Below are 24,580 nucleotides of genomic sequence, written 5' to 3' on the forward strand. Positions count from 1 at the left end.
TACTGCTTTTTTGGCCTTATCCCTTGCATACAGAGATTTCTCCAGATTCTCTGAATCGTTTCATGTTATTATGTACTGTAGATGATGAAAGGGAAAAGTTCTTTGCTATTTTATGTTGAGAAATGTTGTTCTTGAACTGTTGCTCTATTTGACCATGCAGTCTTTTACAGAGTGGTAACCCCCTCATCTTTACTTCTGAAAGACTCAGCCTCTCTGGGATGCTCTTATTCTACCCTGTAATGTTACTGACCTGTTTCCAATCAAACACCATGTGTTTTTTTTTTTTTTTTTTTAAAAAACATGTTATTGCCATCAAATTCAAAACGGGCAGATATCTTTAAAAAAAATTCTCTATCATTTTTTGATGTTTTGTCTGTACTATTTTCAATGAAATATAAGGTTAAATTGATTTGCACATCATTGCATTTTGTTTTGATCCACCAGTCACTGCTGTAATTAAAGCTTTTGCAAAGCAAGAAAGACCAACTCTCTCCATAGTTCATGATGATTTGGGCTAAAATACCAACAGGTGTCAGTGGTGTTAATCTAGAAACATCAAATTATCTTTTTAAATAATATGAAAGCAATACTTTTTCAACATGCAGTGTGACGGACATTAAAGCGACAGTAATATGATATTTTAAAGAAATCTCAGATTTTAGTAACTATCACAGCTTTAACCTGATTGAACTGATGTTATTCAATAAAACAGGCTGAATTTTACACCTAAACGGTCCACTTTGCCTGTGTACAGTTAGAGACTGTAGATCATCTGTTGCCGCACAGTTTATGTTAGCTGTCCTCTAGCACTTCATCCATAGCCAACGTCTGACCACATAGCCTCTCTTGTGTGGATATTTCTGAGTGGTTGTCCACTGATGTGTGTAAAAACCCCAGTAATACCTGTACACTCATACCAAAACCTCACACACTGCTGTGTCACAGTGTCACTGCTGTAATGGGAATGGACCCCCACCCAAGTAATATCTCGACAACACCAGCCCTGAGGTCAGAATCTGACCATTGATGAATGGAGTAGAGGGGCACTGATAAACAGGTGCACTACAATCTGTAATAGTCTACCTCAGGGGTTTGGCAACATGCGACTCTTTTACTGCCCTGTTGTGGCTTTAAAAAAAGTAGAATTAGATTTGTATGCAAAAATAAAATAATCCTCCTCTGCAGTAAAATAAAGCTCTGCTGATCGTTCAACAGTTATAAATAAATAAGTGGTCTTAAACGATGGTCTGCTGGTCGACATAGCAGTGCAGGCAACAATCTCACCTAGGTAGTGACTAATGAGAAACATTTAAGACGAAGATCAATAATTTAGAGACTTATTTGCGTTTATAACCACTCCAGCTGGTTTCCTGACACGTTTAATCTGCAATGAGAAACTGACAAAGACTAAAAAGTCGAGAGGCTGAAGTCAGTTTCTCATTCGCCAGCTTCTCTTTTAAATTCTATCGTTCCGCCTTAAATGGTGCAGCTGTTACACTCTGGCACCCTAGGCACCATTTAAGGTGAAATTTGCTCAGCAGAGCAAAGAAAGTCTGTGTTTTCATGTATGTCATTATTTTTAGCCTATACTAGAACATTAGGACATAATGAGACATATTAAGATGGAAAAACAGACATAAAATTTTGTGGCTCCAAAGGTGGCTTGTTTTTCTTAAAAGAACAAAATGGCTCTTTTTAACATTTAGGTTGTGACCCTTAGTTGTCCTATATTGTACCCTCTCAGGAAAAAAAAAAAAAAGGTCACTGTCACTGGGGCAGTGGCCCTCTTATCACTGTGGTGGTACCCTCAGGGGTACATCCCAGTACCTTTAGTCAGGGATCGTAATTGTACCAGAATCCATTGAAATCATATTATATATAATAAATATAATACACAGTATTAGGATTTCAGTAGAAAATGACTGTAAAAGCATCTCCTGCATACTAGGTTGTAATGTTAGCCTCTATGTTGCCTCATTACTATAGACTAGTGAGTGGTAACTCCTCCTCCTCTAATTTTTTTCCACAATAACAGAAACTTGGTTAAAAGAGACACTAGTGTGACAATGGTTGTTCGCCGCATTCTTTAAAAGATGCAATTTGTGCTTTTTTGGTTATATTTTCAGCACTGTGGTGATACATGGATAACAGGTCTGAGTTACTAAGGTGATCTAATCAACCAAATGCATCACAGTGCTGTACTGTAGAAAACTTTTATTAAACAATGTTATTGCCTAAACAGTCATGAAAACAGCTCTCTTTAGCCTGACATTCATCCAGGAACATTAAATTAAATTTGAAATAATGCACCAGAACTGTAAAACCTATCATACTTTCAACTGCCGTGTTCTAGAGTGGTCAAAAATGTCCTTATATAAAGTGCTGGATGTGCATCTTCTTAATGGAACAGAGTGATATCAACTTTCAAATACCTGAACATGTCTGTATACCAATATGTGCTGGACAGACGCTTTAAATATACTGCACAGTTTAAACCAAGAAAAAAAAAAATACCTAAAAGTATCTTGTATCCCATGCCCTCTCAGCTTAGTTTCATATTCCATCAATATATAGCCAGCTGTAGACTGCAGGAGGTCATCGGAGCAGACTCCTGTAGGCGAGGGAGGACAGGAGGATGCTGTAGTGGTCAGGGAGCTGTGCACAGATGACAGAGATGGAAAGTCATTTATATGGATTTTATATACCGATCAGGCATAACATTATGACCACCGTTGTTTCTACATTTATCGTCCACTGACCCTCACAGAGCAGGTATTATTTAGATGGTGGATCATTCTCAGCACTGCAGTAACACTGACGTGGTGTGTTAGTGTGTGTTGTGCTGGTACAAGAGGATCAGACACAGCAGCGCTGCTGGAGTTTTTAAACACCTCAGTGTTGCTGCTGCAACAGCGTCCAGTGGGCAGCGTCCAATGACCACTGGTGAAAGACTAGAGGATGACCAACACAAACTGTGCAGCAGCAGATGAGCTATCGTCTCTGACTTTACATCTACAAGGTGGACCAATAAGGTAGGAGAGGGTAATAGAGTGGACAGTGAGTGGACACAGTGTTTAAAAACTCCAGCAGCACTGCTGTGTCTGACCCACTCGTACCAGCACAGCACAAACTAACACACCACCACCATGTCAGTGTTACTGCAGTGCTGAGAATGATCCATCACCCACTCTGTGAGGGTCCATGCAGGTCCTGCCCACTGAAGAACAGGGTAAAAGGGGGCTAACAAAGTATTAGAGAAACAGATGGACTACAGTCTGTAACTGTAGAACTACAAAGTGCAGCTATATAGTAAGTGGAGCTGATAAAATGGACAATAAGCGTATTGTAAGTAGGTGGGTTGCGGGCTACTGTTGACCCTATTCACCTGTTGTGTCTCAAGTTAAAACTGAATTCTAATGACCGGAAAAGGAAGCACTATTAACAGAATATCATCACATTAAAGCAATTGACTCATCAAATAACATCAAATTTCAATCCAAACGCTGCCTATAAGCCAAAACATGCATGGTGTTTATATTTTAAATTAGTCCACTGCACAGCCAAATTCAAGCTGCTACTGTATTTAGTTATGCTGTTGTACTTTAGTCCATATTTAAATATAAGTGTGTCAAACAGTGTCAGAAACCACAGAATCAAGTATTAGAGATGAACAACACACATTCTCAGAAATAAAGGTAGTAAAAACTGTGACTTGGGCAGGACCCCTCTTGTCACTGGGGTGGGACCCTCAAGGCTACATCTCAGTAGCTTTCGTCAGGGAACATAACTGAACCATAATCCACTGAAATGATATGTTCCAAGCTGTACTGACTCTACACACCCCGCCTCGCCTCCAGGCTTTTATTTTACTGTTCTGTTCTAAAACATAGTTATGAAAAGGAACAAATTAAAAATTTTCACCTGGAAAAACTGATTTAAGGTTCACAATCAGACCTTAAACCCACTGCTGTACCTTTAAGGGAACATTTACAGTTTGTACCTTGATGAACAAAAAATTTAACTGCAGAGAACCTTTATTCATAACAGTGCAGTTTGAGGCGAGCTATAGTGCAAAGTTCACATGCAGGTGGGACAAGGTGGGAATCTAAGTTAACTTGTATTGTTGAACTTTTTTTTTGCTAAAGTGTTAAAGGCCTCTTGGAATTTTATGATTTTTTGTACCTGTGGGTTGCCAGTTTGCAGTAGTAAGGGAGGATAATGAGAGAGCAGAGGAAGGAAAGAAGGCAGTGAGCTTGTTTGTGAAGGCTACCTGCGCGCCCAGTCTGGACAGATAGCGGTTGCGCAGGCCAAAGGCGGACATGGGCTTCAAACGAGCCGTCCCGCATACGCCGTACCTCCCTGAGAGAGAGACAGAGGAAAGAAAGAGACACAACAGACATCAGACCAGGCGATTAATTAAATAATGAGCTTATAAAGGACACACAACAAAGAAATGACATGTAAAATACATCAATACTGGTCTAAAACTAGCCTTCGATGTGGTTTAGTTTCTATGTCATGCATTGTATGTTCCTCCATCAGTGTCCTCTCACTACAATATCCAGCATGCACTGCGCAACTGCAACATACATCCATTAAGTATTCCACCTCCCCAGAGATCTGGCTTCTATCTGCAATATCCCAATAGTGAGGAAAACGCTATCCGCCCCAAAGCTGTGGTACAGGGAGATTCACTCGAAAGAGGCCCAGAATATTCGGTAATAACTCTCGCTAGGGCAAAGCAATTTGAACCAAACTACATGTAATGAGTTCCTCAGGATATGAAGCTTTAAACAATTTGGGGCGCCATGTGTTGGAGTGATGATGTAGGCGCCGGACAGCCATCGCTACATTTAACCTCCGTTTGCAACTTGCTGGTACATTCCCCCGTACCCCTTCCTGTATCTGGCAGAAAACAGAGATCACTTCTAGCGTCACATGGAATGCATCGATTACACATACATCAAGGTATGAAACGAATCTTTCGAATGAATCTCCCTGTAGTTATTCACAAGTTCCTTTCACCTTCAAGATGCATCATTATCATTTTCCTAGTCTTTAAACCAGAAAATCTCGTAAAGAAAATCCCTGTTGTGGAATGTTTACAACAGATGTAGTGATGGTTATGTTTTTCATTTTGTCCAGAATTCCCCTTTAACTCAACAAGAATAAAACTATGCATAGACTTTTAAAGAATATTAACCTTTCAAACTCCTTGAGACCACCAGCAGTTCCAAAACGCTCTTCGTCATGTTCTTCATAATTTTCATATTTCATAAGCTCCATTCAGAAGCTGGGCGTCGTATCAGGCTGTAACTCTTCTTTCCAGTCTAATAGATGGTGATGTCATTTTAATCCCTTATAATAAAAGAAGCTGAACTCAGTTTGTTTTTTTACTGAAACTCAACCCACTTTTCCACAAATCTGGGCTCTAAACTATAAACAGATGGCGGCTCTTCAGTGATCTGCTCTGTAAAAAATGACTACATAAAAAAAATACTAAAATTTTTGGGTGTCAGCAGTAAATTGTATGCATAGAGCAATACGTGTATGTGTGTATAATTTGAGGGGAACTTATTAAATAAATTTAAAAAAATAAAAATTGACATGTATTTCATGCAGTTACTGAATAATTTGCCTTACAATTTGGTCACATGAATTCAGATGGACAAACCAAAATAGACCCTGGACAATAAGAGGTTAAGAGGTTTAAAAAAAAAAAAAAAACTAGGAAGCCTTTAAAAAAAAAAAAAAAAAAAAAAACTAATCACTGTACACTTTAATCAATTCTTTCAAATAATTATGACAGCCCTAATTCAAAATAAGCTTAAAATTTTATTAAGAAACACCACTATCACATATTTGCACAACCAGCCAAACAGTCAAAAGATGCCAAATGCAATGACATTTTTATTAAATTCTCCCAATCCTCAGTGTGTACAGTACAAAAACAAACTAAAACCAAACCAACGCAATTTCTTCAGTTCAGGCACACAGCGATACAGTCCCACTTTAGATTAAGTGTCTAATAACTGTGTAGTTACACATGAATAACATGCAACAACACTAACTACTGACTTAGGCAATATAACAGGTGAATTACAGAAGTTCAGCCTATTTAATTACACAAGTGTATCTTCTACACAGGAACTTTCCTGTAGTGTTAAAGTTACACTTTCAATAAATGAACATTTCCTGTGTAGGTTTTATGTAGGTACTGTGTAATAGTGGAGTGCTTATTACATTTAACTAATGTTATATAAGTTACATTTTAAGATAAGGGGGCGTCTGCTGTTCTGTCACATCACAGACTGGTTTAAAGCTGAAACTGGTTACAGTGTCACAGTAGTAGCAACATAAATGCTGGCTAAATGTTAGGAAAGCTGGCAGATACATTAAGACATTACTTACATTGTAAGTTATTACAAACTTTTACTGCTGGAAAAAATCTTCTGGAAAAAAAAATGCTGTTCCAGTCTGATTACAAATGTAATTACATGTCATTACCCCTGTGTAATTACCTGATAGAGAATAGGGTATTACAACTATTAAGGTACACTTGTGTAACTGCATGAGGCAACAGTGATCAAATCAGTAGTAGTTACACTGTTGTTGCATTTATTGTTCACATGTAACTACACAGTTATTAGAGACAATATAAAGTGGGACCAAATTTTTGTTTTACAAGAGTTTTCTTCTGGACTCTTTCTCTCCCTGAGACAAAGGCCCAATCCCATTTCACCCCTCGCCCCTACCACTTGGCCCTTCTATTTTGCGCGTTCACGTCTAGAGTTAGGGTGTCCCTATTTTTGTTGAGATAGAGGGGTGTGGGGTGAAGTGTTAGGGCTACATGGCCCTTCAAATGGAGGTTGTTCAGAGGCAAAATCTAAACAGAGTGATATGAGAAATGAAAAAAAAAGAAAAAATGGTTAGTTGGCTGCGCAAGAGATCAAAGAAACCCACAAATGTGAGAATTTTCTGTTAAAAATTACGATAACCACTGTATTATCTTAAACACTAATGTTGTTTCAATGCATTATGGTTGTTTTCTTTCTAACAAGCATAAAAAAAACACTAAATGTTTGGTAATTTTCGCGTTCCACCTTGAATTGTCCAGCAGTATTGGCGGCTGGAGCGACAGAACATAACTGTAACTTCAGCTTCATATGAATTAGAAGTGGGCGATAATAAATAATTGCCCCCCCCTCATAGGTTACCCTAAATGCAACCAAAGCCCAGCAGTGAGGAGCAGAACTTTTGCCTTCTCTCCTATCACTGAAGTCGGGCCAAGTTGCCTACAGAGCAACGCTAGTAGCTGTTATTGAAGTATTGTTTTTTTGGGGGGTTTTTTGAGGATTGTCCCATTTCATTGGGCAAGATTTCAACCACTACTCTTTGTAACTCCATTCCAAGGGGTTAGGGTGACACGTGAAAACAAGAGGTAGGGGTAAGAATAAGAAATGGGACTGGGCCAAAGACCGCACCTTTCTGCAAACTGTGAATGTGACTTCACACTTAACACCATAACAGAGGGTCAGTCTAAATTCCTGTATTTTCTAATCAGAACACATTTTTAGTCATACTCATTGCACAGCCTTCATATTTGGTTTACACATCAAAAGGACTCAAGTGAAAGATAAAAACTCCTGAATTACAGTTTTTGGTACTGAAGTGCAAATTGAAACTGGTTGCTGGCTATAGCAGAAATGACCAGAAGGGCATCTGGTTACTGACAACAGATTGCAGAGCAAAAGGCCAACTTGGAGAGAGTCCAGTTTTTATAAACATCATATTTTGCAAGCGACCACATGCATATTAATGAATACTGGTATGAAAAGGCCTTAAATCAAGAAGCGCTGATGTTTATAGCATGCACATTGAATGTTCTTTAGAAAGCCAATCTGCAGTGGAGAGTCTGAAGGAACATGTTTACATTGGCTCACAATAAACACAATGGGGTGGCTACTTGATTTACGCACCGCCTTTAGTCCAGAAAAGAGCAGAACATGTCAAAACATTTAAGCTGTTATTTTGTTAATTTACCTTGCTGTCTTCAGTGAATGCAGTGAGCCATTAGTATTGCCATTAGCTTGGGAACTCACAGCAGTCGACACCACTGGATAAAACTGCATCATGCACCCGCCCCCAGGGCCCCGACGATGACGGCCACGAGAGCTCGGGCTTTGCACTCCACCCCCTCCCCACTCGCGGCTCTCTCCCTGCCGTCATCGCCCAGGTTCATTGCCACTGGGTGTTGGGGCTCTGCCTTTGGGGCACGGCAGGCACATGCCACAAAAATAAAATCAAGACTTTTCTGACAATTTTCTGTAATTTTTACGTTGTAAGTCAGCTGAAGTTTCTCATTTGCCAGCTTCTTGTCCGAATTTTCCTGTTCCACGACTTCAGCTTCATAAAAAGTTAAACATTAAGAGACACTTTACAAAAAAACTGTTTTACTGTTAAGGAAAAGTTTCCTGCTGGAGATGTGAGAAAAGCGGCTATAGCTTTAACAGAGCAAAATAAGTCTGTAGTTTCATTTATATTGTTTTTTTTTTTAGCCTTTACTGGGACATTAGCACATACTAAGACATATTTACAGCCAAGATGTTGTGGCTGCCAAAGGGGTTTGATTTTTATTGAAAGGACATTTGGGTTGCTGACCCCTGGTGTAGGTTAAACTCCTTTTCCGCAGAATGAGTGTTTTTAATCAGAAAATCGATTTGCGCAGGTTTAATATGATCTGATGTCATTTCTAAATGACTGACATGCTGCATTCAGACAGGACTAAAATCACAGACACAGCAGTCAAAAGTACTGACCCTACTTCTTCATGTAAAACTAATCCTGTCCAAACAGGGCTTTAGATAGTGAAAGTTGATACTGATTTACATGGAATCTTTTGATAGCAATCGATAACTGGTCAACCAAAGCTTCCTTAAATTATTTGTTGAAAGTTGCAAATTACCCACTTGATTGAACATGAACAAATAAAATCCAAAAGTAACCAAAAACAATGTAATAATACTGACCAAAAATCGTCCAAAACCCTATTTGAATGTAAAGAACTCTGAATCAGGTTATCAGATTATCAGTGAAACTCTAAGATAGGCGTTACATAGTGAAACATTTATACAACTTGCTGCATGTGGTGAGTTGCCTGCAACATAACTTCTGTGCAACTTGACAAAGTAATTTAAAAAAAAAAAAAAAAAGTTGCACTCAACACAATCAGTTACCACTAGTCAACCGAATTGGCAGCTCCCATTCTTGATACACTGTAAGGTATAAATATTTACACATTTACAGCATGTTTATCATCTTTTTGTGATGCGTATATATTTCATTTTTATCTGTCAAGTGTATGTAAGCTTTGAAAATAAATATTGAAGTAGCTATTTCTTGGTTCCTCAATGAATCCTAGCTCTGTGTAAAATCATGGGGCATCGAGAAAACCTGTAAGCTCATTAAAATGTCTTGTTAAGGAACAAGACATCTCTGAGAAACTCGCCTTTGTCATCATTACTCAGAAAACTGATCAAATGAAAAGCTAACAGTCTTAAGTACCTCGAGACTAAAGGTCTCCTTGTCAAACACCCAATAAACCATCTTTTAATTTCTTGTCCGCTGATCCTGTAAATTCAATGCTTTGAAAGCATGTTCTTCAACGTGATGCCTTATCAGATCAGAATTTTGTCTGCCTGAGCCGCCTGCAACTGTTGCGGGAAGTGCAAGACACTTTGTTATGCAACTCCTGTGCAATTTAGTTTCACGTAAGTTTCAAGCAACTAAAGAATGTGCCATTTTGTTCCATTACTTCAATCATAAATCATTTGTAGATGAATAAATATGAAAATCTTAGCAAGATATCAAACAGACATGACAAATGTTACAGAGTCCGAGAAAAGTTACTGCTTTTTCCAGTATCAAGGCTAAAAAGCTTTGGACTAGATCCCTCAATACTGATAAACAGCCACATGTGTATTATTAAGCTACTACATAGAAAATAATGCAAAATGAGTTCAGTTGTGAGTAAAACCAGTCTGTAACCTGTGAATAAATGGGTTTAAATAAAAAAAAAAAATAAAAAAAAAATACATTTAATCGTCAACTCACTCTTGTAAAGAAAGTTTGATATACTTGAAAATGTTTAAGGCAATTTGAATAAAAACATTAGTTACCTCCTGACTCTCTTTGTAATTGAACTATTTACATAAAGCCCGTTTTTCAAAATGTTAATGACAGATGTTAGTCAGACACAAAACATTACAGTCTGGATAAAGTCTAATTTAAAAAAAAAAAAAAAAAAAGCAAATACAAAATTCCAGTCATAAAAGAACTAAGGCAGTTGGCTGAAGCACACTTTTCTCACAGGGCCTGGGCTACTGTCTTCACAATTTAGGTGTCGAAGAACAAGTGGACAGTGCCCTGAACAGAAAAGTCACAGCTGGGTTGTAGTAAAGGGGAAAATAAGAGTTTTCCAATGAGTGAAGATCCACCGGTGCAAATGTCGGCAGGAAAGAAGTGGCCTCACATGACTTGTAATAAGAAGCGGTATGTTCAATTCCAGCGGCTGATGGCCAGCTGCCCTGAGGCTGTGTTGAGAGAGTGACAGGACGTCGTCCACAGCTCCCCACAACCAACCTAGAATGCATCAGCACTACTAAAAGGTCAGTTCTGTCCCTGGGTGAGCCCAAGGGGGGCCTGAGGGGTTGTGCCAAATCCACCTACAGCGTCCACTCCTCAGCCTGCGTACCTTTCTGCTGTTTTCCTTTTTTCGTTTCATGGCTGGAGTCAAAAGATGAGGAGAGGAGGCTGTTAAGGAGGATTTGAGCGAGATGGTCCTACAGCAGTGCTGGTTGTAGGGCTGCAACAATTTCATATTTTCACTTTCAAATGTTCTATTGAATATTTTCTTGACTGTTTGAACATTCTATTTATTTAATTTGTACAAGCCTTTCTGGGTATTTGTTTAAGTTCCCTGCACATTCCTACTTTGTTCATAACAGGTTTGGTTGCTTTTTTTTCCTCTATTGTACTTTGTGGTGCAAACAATATACTTTTAAAATACAAATAGTAACTACCTACTATTGCTTGTGCACTATTCGTACCATACCCTTATGTTTATATTCAATTAAATTGAATTACCACAAGGTAAAAAATAAACGCTGCTCGTACATCATTATTTTCATGACAAGTTGCGTGGAGATGCTAACTTAGGGATCCTGGCCAATCTGGCAACCCTAAACAGGTTTCTGAGCGTGGGAGATGAGCGGTGCAGGAAACAGCGTCTTATTAATCATCTTAAAAATGAAAATAACTTTTTAGGCTGTTCGAATCTGGAGCTAGACTCAGACATGCTGGCTTTATCGTCCAGTGCAGCCTGAATACATTTCTTCCTGCTCCAGAAATCTGGGTAGCTGGTGTGCTCTCATTTATCCTTGATAAAAAATGCAGCTGAGAACATGCTAGCTAACAAACTAGAGCCAAAATCCAATAAGTCTGGTGTGCAGTGCTGGAAACTGTGTGCTTGGTAAAAAAATGTCCCCATATAAATGCATCAAAGTGGTGAACGTGTTGGTTATTTGAAAGTCAAATTTTTTAATATTGTGATTATCCAATTTATCAAATATTTGTTGCAGCCCTAGTTAGCTGTCAGTATGGTGTTAGCTTAGAAGTGCAATAAGACAGCATTGGTCAGTGTGGTGAGGAGCAGTAGCAGTGCAGTAGTGCAGAAACACCCCCACCAGTGTGTGATCGACAGGTCAGGTTGTCCAGTGAGACGGCTCACAGCAGGCTGGGTGGAGCCAACGGAGTGAATGGGCTTCACCTGCAACACATCACAGCACACAGACACAGACATTTTACCCACTAGGTGGCCAAGAACGGGTGAGGTTGCAATGTGCCCCTGTTACAAGTAGGTGACTTGGCCTGGAGAAGCTAAATGGAATCCAGCAAGGATGCATACAACAGCTATTCACATTATGGTGGTTCAGATACAATTGAAGGTGTGATTTAATGGATTTCAAGACACCAGCTTTAAATGAGAACTTGAGTGGTGATGATGGGGAGCATTTAGAGGTAGACATCTGGTTCCTCACAGAAAGTTATTACATGAAATGGTTATAAATATGCAGCCTGAAGTCCGAGTCACTGTTCTGAGAGTTTCTAGACCAGATTTTGTATTTATTCTTTTATAGCAGGCAAAATAGTTCCTAAACTATTTTTTTTTTCAGTAGGTTCACTGATAGTTTTGGATAACAAATAAAATGGATACATTTGTGTTGTAGATATCACAGCCCCGGTTCCCATCACCACCACTGTAGGCTGAAGGCTCCAGTAAGGTTCTCTACAATGCATCAAACCACATCAATTGACTGAGAAGAAATTTACATCTCAGTGACAGAACGACACTGAAAGTATTTATAATGAATTATATGGAATTACCCTTTAAGGCTACTATAACTCACCAGTTTTGGGTTCCATAATTGATCTTTATTTAAAACATTAACTGAATATTTGTTTAACATTAACAGACAGAAATGCAGGATCTGGGGGTCCAGCTCTGTCCAGCTTTTGGCATTTTTTGTACTGACTGTGCATGAGGTCTGAGTAGCTGAAAGGTTAAGAGGTGCAGGTGTAATGAGGTGGGTGGTAAAGAATAAGAGGTCAAACTGCGTTGAGGTTGGGTGGTAAACTCACTCTGACTCCGAAGATGAGGTCTTTTGTAGACTGGCCCGGGTTGCAGCTGAAAGGTTCAGCTCTCCACCTGGTCAAGCGCAGGAGATAAAGTGAGCAAATGCAATTCTTTCTGGTCAGCGCTAGAGACCAGATGCACTGAACTGATTCAATGTATAATTTACCTCGAAGAAAGTCCAAAAAATAGAGCCCCACCACTGCTATCAGAGCCACTGTGGAAAGAGCGAGAATCACAAGAGTGAAAAAGTTACGAATTATTATTTTTTTATTATTATTATTATTGAATCTGCAATGCAATAGAATAACAACACTGAGGACCACGTTTTGTGTAATAACCAGGTACATTATCTTTAGATGCTACTGTGCACTATTTATGCCTCACTGCTTGCTGTCAGACTGATAAAAATGATGTACTAAAGTTCATGCTTTCATAAAAACTGTTAAATGTTCCAGTTATCCAAATTATTTTTATGTTTTAATTATTAAAAGTATCAGATTTTCATTGCAGCCCTACATGTTTTTCATCTTTATGTTTGACTATAGCTCAACACAGGCCAAATGAGCACATACAAGGGATGCATGGCAACATCACTATCATAATGGTGTCAGGCAGATTTTATTGCACTTGTAAGCCTTCAGAATGAAATATGTATTTCTCTGTAACTGTAATCCAAGAAGATGACATTTAATTTGTACATTTTATATGTTCACATATCAGGATCTGTGATCATGTACATGTAAATTACTGGATATTGGCATCAGCCCACAATTACCATATTGGTGAATTCCTAATGCATTCAAAATCAATGCAGTTTGCACCTCCAGGCTCCATCAAAATGTACCATTGCATTTTCACAAATCACTCACAGCAAATGCAAGCACAGAAGAAGACCTCGAGGATGAGGTAACCCTTGCTGTCAAGAATGCTTCCTGCTGCCATGGAAATGAGCGCCAGCCCCAGGTTCTGGATAGACTGCATACTGACAAAGGAAGCAGACAGATACATGGAGAACTGAAATGATATGGGGAGAATCACATTTTCACAGTTAGAATTACTTTAAAGGAGCCCTAAGGCCTAAAAAGAGCACCTGTAATATGCACAGCACTGTATCGCTTACCTTAAGTTCACATCAGCAGGACTAGAAAGCTACAAAAGAATTCTTATAAACTTGTAAACTTCTAGCTGCTGTTTGAAAACAGTGATTTGTTGATATTTGCAACATTGTGTTAGAAGTTAGAGAGCTTACTTGTTAACACATGACCAAGAGTGGCCTCAAACACACCCATAAGACACAAATTTGAGGTGAAATTAACACTGTGATGCCTCCTAATGTGCACAGTCAGCCTCAACTGCTGAGTTTTCCATTCACGTTCTCACTACAATATCCAGCACGGACGCACAGTTCAATTGCAGCAAAATGAAATCACTGAATCAAAATCACTTTTGTCTCTGTTGTTGGCATGGCAACAACCAAGATTTGTAAATGGTAAAATGTTTCGCCTTGACCCTGTTTGAGATGGTGTCACCATCTCCACTCCAAAAAGCAGCTGAAATTGAGTTTGCGTGTGCTCAGAAAGTTTCAGCTCCTGAATGAGACAGCGAAACTCTCTGTTCTTCTCGTTTCACGTTTCCAAACCGGAAAGCAACATGGGCAACAGCCTGAATATCACATAAGACATTCGGGATGTTTGTACATTTTTCTCGAGATGGTATGCTAAAAACAAACAGTGTACTGTTTTGATATAAAACAGACTTTTAGAATAAAAGTCTTGTGTTATTTATTTACATTGCTTTCACTGTGTAGCAGCCTAATACACCAAAAGACTTTCATACCGTTAATACAGCGATCAAACACCGCAGGTAAAGTTCTCCCTTTCCAACAAAAACAAGAAGAAATCAGAAAAGCAGTGTAAGAGGACATGGCCAGAAGGAGGTCTTACAATCCATAGGCTGTACCCAGCTGGTGTTCTGGCACTACAAAAGCCACCATTGGCCAGAGAGCACAGGCCAGCAGCGAATAGGACAATCCCAAGATAACCTGTAGAGAGAGATGAAATTAAATAAACAAACTTGGAGAGGAATTCCACCAATGTTGGAAAGGCAGTCACTCAGAATGCTCACCAAGTCAGAAGGACTCACAGTGGCGGTGATAGGAACCAGACATCTGAGGAGTTTAATGCCTCTAAAAGCTTCCTACACAAAATTGCTATGAATATGCTGCCTGATGCATTGTTTTAGGATAGTTTTTGGGCAAAATGTGGTTTTAAAAACCCCTTTTTTCAGATTTATATTCAATCATCATCAACATTAAAATTAAAACTCATATGTGTAGATTCAATAGTGGTTTTGGATTGAAATTAAAATGGCTATATTTGTGCTACAGACATTGCAGCCCTTATCACAGTCACTGTAAAGAGTCATCAAGTTTCCCTACAATAAACAAACACTCTGAATGCCCTTCCCCTTTAAATAAAACCAAAGTACTTATACATAGACAAAAATATATTACATCAAGGCTCACAATTACCTCAAGAAGGGTGCAAAGTACAAAATAATGTAACAAATATTGTTCAATATTGAAACTGCTCCAACTGCATTACTGTAATGGTTGCAGATAAACTAGAGGAACTAGAGGAGGTACCATAGCAAACCAGGGGTTCCAGAAAGTGAAAGCCAGCATCATGTGAGCGAGCAGCGTGGTGATGACAGCACACATAACCCAAATTATATTCTTGCCCGTTTTATCCACCATTAAACCCAACACAGGAGAGGCCGGAGCAGAGATGATGTAAACAATGCTGAAAAACAAGGGAAGGAAAAAGAAAAAAAAAAGAAAAATGGCTAATAATATCAGGTTATACAGCTGATTTATACAGGTATTACCAGTCAAGCCATAGCACTTCATTTATTTCCATTCAGACAACTTAACAGTTTACCTGTTGATTAGTCTGGCCTCAGTTGGACTGAAGTTAAACTTTTCAATGAAGAAGACTCTGTAAAGGAAAGAATTTAGACACATCAGCCTTACTTTAGGATATCAGTGTCCCATCCCCTGTAGGTGTCCACATACTTTTGGCCACAGAGAATGTGTGTATTCATATATAGGTCCATCAAAACAGCAGTGCTTAGTGTTACATTTGCATGCATCATGAATTTAATATGAATATGTATCTTAAAAGATGCATACATAAAGACAATACTTGTGTTTTTTTGGAAATACATGCCCCAAATCCAGTCTTAGATTAGTCCTGCACTACACAATTGGGAGTTTTACTCCAACACTGGGATTCTCAAACCAATCATCGGGACCCAGGACCACACCCTCCCACCCCCAGAAGATGCAGCCCTAACAGCACCAGCGGAGAGAAAAAAATATACTGGAAATCTCACAATTCTTTGGCACTGACAGCATAACTTGTTATTTAAACTACTTATAATGCATTATATTAACAATTCATAATGTATAACAAACATGGCTATAAAGCGTATGTTTATAATGCCTTATGAATGTGTTATGCCATGCTCTGAATGTGTTAATAGATCCTTACAAACATGACATTCATAGAAAGTGTTACCAAAATTTCTTCTTAAGGGCTGGTAAATGAGGCCCAATGAATACAGGTGTACAGCTGGCTTACAGCAAAAAACATGGACCATATAGGGGCCCCACAGGACTGATTTGAGATTGTTGCTCCATTTCCTAGAAATATGAATCAATTAGCTGATAAGCTGCTTGTGAAACACCTGATGCTGGTTCTCCTTCTCTAAAGCAGGAAATGCTAAAAGTTAAGCTTCAAATGAACATTTAAGACATCATCTGGATGATGTCTTGTCTGTGGTTTACAGAATGCTTTTAATAGTCTAAAAAAATAAGACAAAAGCATGTGGAGCAGAGCTGTGCTCATCCCTGAAACCCACCAACGTTTACAGTCCTGTGTCTGTTGCTCTGAACAAGGTGAACATTTCCTATCAATAGGTAAATATTTGCCTCCAGCTTTGTGCTGAGTGCAAAAAAGTGGGCTGGAATCAAACAACTGTCTGCAGCAAAGGCCGACAGGCACCTGAGAAAAACACATCTTCAGTACTTGACTTCGCCATCAGGAGGCAGTTTTCCAGCTTGCTTGCCTGTTAAGTCGATCATTTTTTTTAAGCAGCTGCTGTAAATAGCCATGGTGCTCCCCAGAGGCACGGAAACAAAACCAACTGCAAGCCTTTCAATTCACTTTCTAAGCTTCTTCATGGCTAACGCTCAGTTTTCTGTGTCAGTGACCCACATTTACATACACTACACAACCTACATATACCGCATGTTCCAAAGCCTGAATGAATGCCAGTCTTCCTGGGGCCTGTCGCACAAAGCAGGATTTATGGTTTAGCCAGCTAACTTTAAGCTCAGCTCTCTCCAGTGGTGAACAGTAACACAGTAAAAAGAATTTATACTTTACAAGTAAAACTACTTAAGTAGTTTTTTCATGTATCTGTTTTTCCATTTTTGGACTTTTTACTTTCACTCCACTACAAAGTCAAATATTTTTTTCCTCCTACATTTTGTGAAATCTGTCGTTCCTTTTGGTTTCTGTGTGTATAAAAACGTCACATGTCAAAACGAAAGAAGCGCAAAGCCAGAGCACCAATCAGGGCCCAGCGGTCACTTTGTTTAGAGCTGGTTTTGACCTGTTGGTCAGACCGACCCAGTGCAGCACGCGGTTCAACGTCAGCGCAGCAGCGTAAAACTTTGGGAGAGTCTGTTCAACATAAATGATGAACTAACCTAACTTTGTGTAAATAGAGCTCAATATAGAAATATGTCCACATATGCAGTCGAGACTGACGCGGCTTTTTTCTGAATTTCTACAAACACCATTTCATTTTATAGTAAATGAGTTTGGGCTGGTTCATGTTTATGAACAGACGCCTACAGATCAACATAGTAAAGGAGCTCATCTGTGATCCTGAGTTTAAAGCCAGTTTTTATTCAACTTAAACTTGGAACTAAGTTGTAAATAAATCTGAAACTGAAACTTTGCTTGTGTGTAAAAAGTGATTTCAGAGCCACTCGGTTCTCCCTGATGGAAACTGTTTACCTTCAGTGTTTTGTGCTTCTGATCATTTTAATAGACGTCAGCGTCACTAATTAATGACGTTCTATTAAAAGACTGGTTTACCAAGAGAGACGCTGGAGGACTTTCACCTGAAATGAGTTCATGAAGCCAGTCTGGTTATAAAAATGATAACAGGACATCAGAGCCAGAATTACTCTTTTAGTACTTTTACTTTATACTTAAGTACATTTGAAGGGAAATACTTTAGTACTTTTACTCAAAGTGGAGGTCTAAATGGAGGAACTTCTACTTTTACTGGAGTGATATTTTATCTTGGGTATCTCTACTTAAACTCAAGTACATTATTTGTGTACTTGGTCCACCTCTGGCTCTCTCATGACAATGGATCATGTTTTACTGGGATTCGCTGCCATGGCAACTTACTCTGTTCCAGAGCCGGTTAAGTTTGGGATCCAATCAGGACCGAGCTTCTGCCCCCCACCCCCACCCCCCGTGACTTTTGTTTTCCTCTCTTCATAAAGTTTGCAGCATTAATCATGTAAAGAACACTGAAGTAAATTATACCACACAGAATTTAAGAACATGAAGCAACTAAACTTTTAACTGCCGCACCATTCGTGTGTGAAACATCAAACTCAAAGTAAAAGGAGAACCGTTCCTGCATACTTTGGGCTACAGTCATGATCTCGGTCTCATTTGAAAGGTAGCACTCAAATCCTCCTCCCCATCATAACTGCTGTGAATAATAGATCATAAAATGTTTCCATAGAATGGGAATCAAATCGAATCCTGAGATTTCAGGCCTTCAAAACGGTACAATGCATCACATCAAACATCACTGTTTTGCTGGACAATCCGATGCATAAAAATGGTGGATAAAAACAGAGGTGAAGGCTTTAAAGGAAGTGTGCCAGTACTTGTACAGTCATTGACGAGAGTTTAATACTGAACCACAAATAAATACTAACAGTGCTGCGATTTACAGTTGCTATATTTTTCACATAATTACTATGTAAATTTATGTATTCGTGGTTATGATACCTTGGCTATTTGCCATAAATGTCATGCATTCCTTTTGTATGCGCACAACGATAGCCCGAGTATCTAAACTTGCTGTTAAAGCTGTTGACTGTCTTTGTAAAACGAGCTAATCGCTGTTCCACTTGTTAGGTTTTGTGAAGCTAAAAGTTCAGGAACTCTGTCTTGTTAAACTTGCTTCAGTAGACAGGCCCTTTTCCCCTCATGAAGCAGGACGTCTTGCTTTAGACTGAACCAACGTCAGGCTTAGATCAGTCCAACCTTGATTCGGCTCATGCAAACTTACAGACCAGTGATAGGATTCTGACAGAAGCAGAGCCTTTCGCTTGTTTTTTGGGTCCCTTTTTTGCCATCAGTCACATGAAAAATGATGCTTTTCAGTGGAGCAAACAAATCATGTTGCACAAATATCAAGAATACAAAGCAATTTTTATTCCAATGAGCACAAACACAGTGGCACTGGAGACAGCATCCATTTATACTGTTTTAAATGTTTTCTACTTTTTTCTGCAGATGTGAAAATGTAGATTTCCTCCTCTAAAAAATAAACTGCTCTACTCTTGCCCGTGTTGACTGTTCGTCATAAGCATCAATGTCTAAGACTAATCAGAGTATCTAAATCTTGGTTAACAGGGAAGTTCCCTAAAATGAGTTCACCATGGCTGGGATTGTTATGTTATGATTGTTATGTTTGCAAAGTGCCCAAAGTGCTGCCATAGAGCTTCAGACAGGCACAAGGAAGAGAGACCATTTCACCTGTCATGGTCTCTCTACCCATCTTGGCTTTCTATCAAGCACAGAATTAGTTTTAAAACGTTACCTTTTCTTTTTTTGACTTTCATCTGATTTTCTCCCCAATTTAGTCGTCTCCAATTCCACCCACTAGTTAGGACTTCGCCAATCACACGATGCCGTCAACGCTAGGAGGGGGAAGGCTAACACAGGCTCTCTCTGAGACCCGTGAAGCGCAAACACATCTATTCGAACTGCTGCTCACACAACGTCATTGGACAGCAGAACGCGCTCGGAGGAAAGCGTCCACCACAAGACCTGTTACGTCAGCTTACAGACGCCTGCGCTGACCAGCATCATGTTGAGTGATGGAGGGAGAAAGGACAGCATCCAACCCACCCAGAGAGAGCGAGGCCAATTGTGCTCTCTAGGATTCCCAACTACGGACGGCTGTAGCATCACCACGGATCAAACTGATCACAGGGCCAACACGTAGACGGTTGCGCCACTCAAGAGTCCAACTTTACCCTTTTTGTTTAAGGCACTATATTGTCTGGCCCCACAGTAAATGATATAATTAGTCCTCACTCGTCTGGCAGGTCCTGTCATTCCACTAATAAATTATTACTCATCTTCTTCAGGGAGACTGAGTGCTTTCAGTAGCTCCTTCTAGGTCATGGAATAGTACTGTTCCTAATGTTAGAAGTATGTTATAAAACATCTTTACACCCAATAGGAAGATCACAGAACTTACAACCCATGATCTTCCTACTGAGTGTAAAGATGTTTTATAACAGTTCTTTGGTTTCATTGAAATGCTTTTACTGTATAGCACTTTGAGATTTGTTTAAAATGTAAAGTGCATAACAAATAAAATTCATTATTATTATTGTTATTATTATTAATGTAAGACCTGCCTCAACTATTAATGACTTTAAATCTTGCCTTAGACCTTTATGCTCGAGGGTGTGTTTCGGTTTTTCTGTCAGAATTTCCATGCTCAAATCAGCAAATTATTCAGTAAATATTGTTATTCATGAAATGTCACTTTTCTTTTGGTAAAAAACTTCCCTCGAATTAACAGAAAATGTGTTTTTATGATCTTAAACATTTTGCTATATGCTTATAATTTACTGCTGAAAGCCAAAATATTAGATGCTCAACATACTATTTCATAAAAATTATTTTTACAGAGCAGATTACTGAAGAGACGCCATCTGAGATCGTTTATAGCTCAGATTTGTGGAAAAATGGGTTGACTTTCAGTACAAAAAAAAAAAAAAAAAAAAATGTGAGTTCAGCTTCCTTTATTATAAAGTTTTCTAACTACATTACCCATCTATCTGGCTGGAAAGAAGACAGTTACATATGAAACCCACTTGTGGTTCCAAGAAGTTAAAGAGGTTAAAAGACTCTTTTCTGTAGCTAATGACAGTCTAATTTGTGAAATTTATGCACCCTGATATTCATCTGATTCAACTTTTATTTCAGTTTTATGTACGAGTTCATTTCTCCTTAACTTTCATTGTTTTTTGCATTTTAATTGGCAATTTTTTTCCAACATTTTCTTCATACAGCACTGTTAATTTGTGTTTTACTGTTTATTTATAACTGTTTTCACTTTGGTCAGCTTAGGCTGGTTTTAAATGTGCTCTAGAAATGAACTTGACGTGAGCCGAACATGTCTTGTGAGACAAGGCAGCCGGACCCCTTCTTAGCTGGAAATCTCCACTTGCACTAATGAATTCCTGCAGCACTGCCTACATTTATCGTTCATTTATGCAACACAAATGGTGCAGCTTAAACAGGAACTCTGATTTTTTTAAAACTTACAATTAAATGGTTAAAATGTAAACAGTAGTTTGGTGCAAAATGCTCAATTCTAGAGAAACGCTGTTAGTTGCTAGTGATCGGAACCGGAGTTCACATCCTCTAAAAGCTACAACCACAAAAAAAAGTTATTACATTAAATGGTTATGGATCCTCAGCCTGATGTCTTACAGTAGTTCTGAGATGAGTTTTAACCTAAACGTATTTTAAGCAATTTATTCTAATCTGTTAAGGTAGAGTAATACAATAAAGGTGTTCTAAGGAAATGTAGTTCCCAAAAGAAAAAAGTTTTTCTGAGTTTTCAAATTCATCACAAATGTGTGCGTTTTGGAAATGAAATGGCTATATTTGTGTTGTAGACATCAGGATCCCTGGTTCCTATCACCACCACTGTAAATAAATCAGAGTCAGTAAGTTTCTCTACAAATGAACCATTTTGAATCAAGCCACTCTGAATGACACTGCTTACATTTCAACCACTGAATTAAGCAGATATTTAGAAAAAAAATGGTGGAATTCCCCTTTAAATAAGGGAAATATGAGACTGTGGCTGCTCAGCATTTTAATACTGCCCCCTATGGGAGCAAGTAAAATTGGCTTGCTATCGATTGTTGCCCCTTTTTGGCAACTGCTAATTTGCATTTTAGTGGCTTTAGCTTTTAATTAATGCAACATTTATCTAAAGGCAAACACAAAATCTCTTCCTCAAAACAAGTAAAATGGAAATTTTAAATCTGTTCTTGAATATATAGATGACATTAAGGGCTGTCAGGAGTCATAACATATGCTGTTGAGTAATAAGAATACCAAGTACTGGCCATTAATCTAGCAGTGACCTAACAATAAAAATGGACTTAACTTAATGATAAACTATACCTGGCCGTTTCAAGATCTTAAATACTTTAGTGGAAAAAGATAAACAAGGAAGCATGTTACAACCACAATTCCAATGAAGTTGGGACGTTGTGTAAAACATAAATAAAAACAAAATACAATGATTTGCAAATCCTTTTCAACCTATATTCAACTGAACACACTAGAAAGACGAGATATTTAATGTTCAAACGGATAAACTTTATTGTTTTTTGCAAATATTTACTGATTTTGAATTTCATTTTTTGAATTTTCATTTGAATTTCAACTTCATTGGGGTTGTAAAAAAGTGTAATTATATATACAGTCAAAGGCAAAAGTTTGAATACCCTCAGACAAATTACTAATTTTCTTGGTGAAAATAAGTTAAGACATCCTCTACAGAGAACGCAGTGAAATAAGTGATTTTGGGCCCCATCGTGGGCCCCATCATCTCTGTAAGCTTGTTGTTTACATGATCATGTGCTTTGCAGCTCTTGTGTCTAAAATGACTTCATTCACTTTAACTGTTTTACTGTTATCATTTTTTACCGTTCATATATGACTCCGTGGTTTTTCTACTTTATTTAGGATATTCGTTAATTTATAGAATTTCTCTTCATGCGTGCTTCAGCCCACTCCCACCTGCAATGGGCTGGTTTCCTGTATGTGGTGGGTCCCACCTAACTATGCTGTCTTTGCAATAAAACATGCAGTTGGTCAGTGTTATACACTCACATTATCCACACTACGTAGACAAAAACGGTCTCCTATCTCCCATCTCTAATGGTATCGCATGCCGAATAATCCCAACTAAATGCTGCAGATTCATAGAAAATGTTCATTATCAATATTTTTTTAACACAAGTAATCAAGTTTAATGAATCTTGGCTGCCCTAATCAACACTCAACACCAAAAATATTAACTTTTTCTTAAAACAAAGTATGAAAAAGTGGACATGAGTGTGTACTTACTGTCCCAGGCCGATAAAGGGGAAGATGGCGACGTAATATCCCACACAGATGATAAAAATTAGCCATAGCTGCAAAGGGAAGTCTTTCACATCCTTCAGCTTGATCACTTCCCCTGCGCCAGCAAGCACAACACAAATCATAAAAACAGACAACTGCTTCCCTCTGCTCGCCGTGGCATTATCTGCTCAGTTAAGCTGTTTTTTTATATAACATATAACAGGACGTATGAAAAGCTTTGAAGGCTGCGGCGAGGGCTGTAATCATGTCCCTAACCCTCGCTGACAACCCGAATGTAATACAGTCACAAAAAAGATGCTGCGAGCAGCAGAAGAGCTACTTATCAATCTGTTTTAAGTGGAACATGCACAGACAGGCAATCTAACATCTGAACAGCTTTGTACGTTGGAGGCCCAAGCAGCCATAAACTCACAAACACAGTTAACTGACCAGTCTTCCCCTGCTCCTTGTTGAGTATCCTCTCTGCTCGCTTGTCCAGGAAGCCCAACACCAGAGCGCAGAACAGCGATAAGACACACGTCGTGGCCCCTGAAACACAAGTCCACACGGGTCAGTTCTCCTCAGTTCTCCAGATATCACACTTTTCCATGGCACTGCAGCCTAAGCCAAACTCTATATGTCCTAAAGTGTCTGGACAATCCTGCTAATGAGTGAATCCAGCTATTTGAAGGTCACTGCTGACATAGCAGAGTTATACTCATGAACATGACAACGTTCATTTAAAAAAACTGAATGAATTATTTAGTTTTAATCTTCAGTAATGTCCCATTTAAGTGGCCAAATTTATGATATATTTGAAGACAAATGCGTATTTATACTCCCCAGCCTTGATCATAATCTGTATACGACAGCATGTCTACGCTAATTATTAAAAGATTCAGATTACAAAATATAATGTTTATCTCATTACCATAACACACTGACAACCACTGAGGTTTAAAACTTAGTTCTGTTCACATCCTAACAGTTTACAAGGCAAACATTACAAGAGATTCAACAGTAATACGTAATACAAAATATTTTTCTTCTTATTAAAAACAGCAAGAACTCTACATTTTGATAATGAGACACATACAGTATGTGCACACACTTCGATAATGAGAATTAGCATAAAAAGTGAGATGTACTTTATTTCTACTCTTATAGTTAGGTCTATTTTTAATTCCTTCAGAGTATATCGCTGTTGTCTGAACAAAACCTCATATGTCCAAAATAATAACTTTACAGAATAAGAAAAAAATCCTACTTTACTTTTAATGTAAGTCAATGGAACCAGACATTTTTAAGTATTTTGGACTGTTTCTTTTGGTCCATTCATCATGAAATTTACAAACAATGTTAAGGGCAACAGGTATTTTCAAATTATGTAAAAAAC

General features: G+C 38.5%; 1 protein-coding gene across 3 annotated transcripts in view; it reads right to left on the reverse strand.

The window, feature by feature from the left end:
* Nucleotides 1-2,294: 2,294 nt before the first annotated feature.
* The window catches only part of mfsd1 (major facilitator superfamily domain containing 1), a 33,535-nt gene continuing 11,249 nt past the window's right edge, over nucleotides 2,295-24,580 (reverse strand). The window contains exons 8-18 of one of the 3 annotated variants that reach the window (XR_001857603.2): nucleotides 23,635-23,733; nucleotides 23,188-23,299; nucleotides 15,634-15,690; nucleotides 15,339-15,495; nucleotides 14,638-14,735; nucleotides 13,564-13,676; nucleotides 12,861-12,908; nucleotides 12,700-12,766; nucleotides 11,745-11,827; nucleotides 4,271-4,359; nucleotides 2,295-2,655 (exon numbers count right to left, since the gene is read on the reverse strand). Coding sequence is in view for 1 of the 3 variants with exons in the window: in XM_017691846.2 (XP_017547335.1) it covers nucleotides 11,824-11,827; nucleotides 12,700-12,766; nucleotides 12,861-12,908; nucleotides 13,564-13,676; nucleotides 14,638-14,735; nucleotides 15,339-15,495; nucleotides 15,634-15,690; nucleotides 23,188-23,299; nucleotides 23,635-23,733 (755 nt within the window). In the remaining 2 variants the exon portion in view is untranslated. Of the gene's footprint in view, nucleotides 2,656-4,270; nucleotides 4,360-8,715; nucleotides 11,828-12,699; nucleotides 12,767-12,860; nucleotides 12,909-13,563; nucleotides 13,677-14,637; nucleotides 14,736-15,338; nucleotides 15,496-15,633; nucleotides 15,691-23,187; nucleotides 23,300-23,634; nucleotides 23,734-24,580 lie in introns of those variants that run through there. The other 2 variants (XR_001857604.2, XM_017691846.2) reach the window with 2 other exon arrangements.

The sequence above is a fragment of the Pygocentrus nattereri genome, chromosome 19 (assembly GCF_015220715.1).
Source record: "Pygocentrus nattereri isolate fPygNat1 chromosome 19, fPygNat1.pri, whole genome shotgun sequence".
Classification (NCBI taxonomy): Eukaryota; Metazoa; Chordata; class Actinopteri; order Characiformes; family Serrasalmidae; genus Pygocentrus; species Pygocentrus nattereri.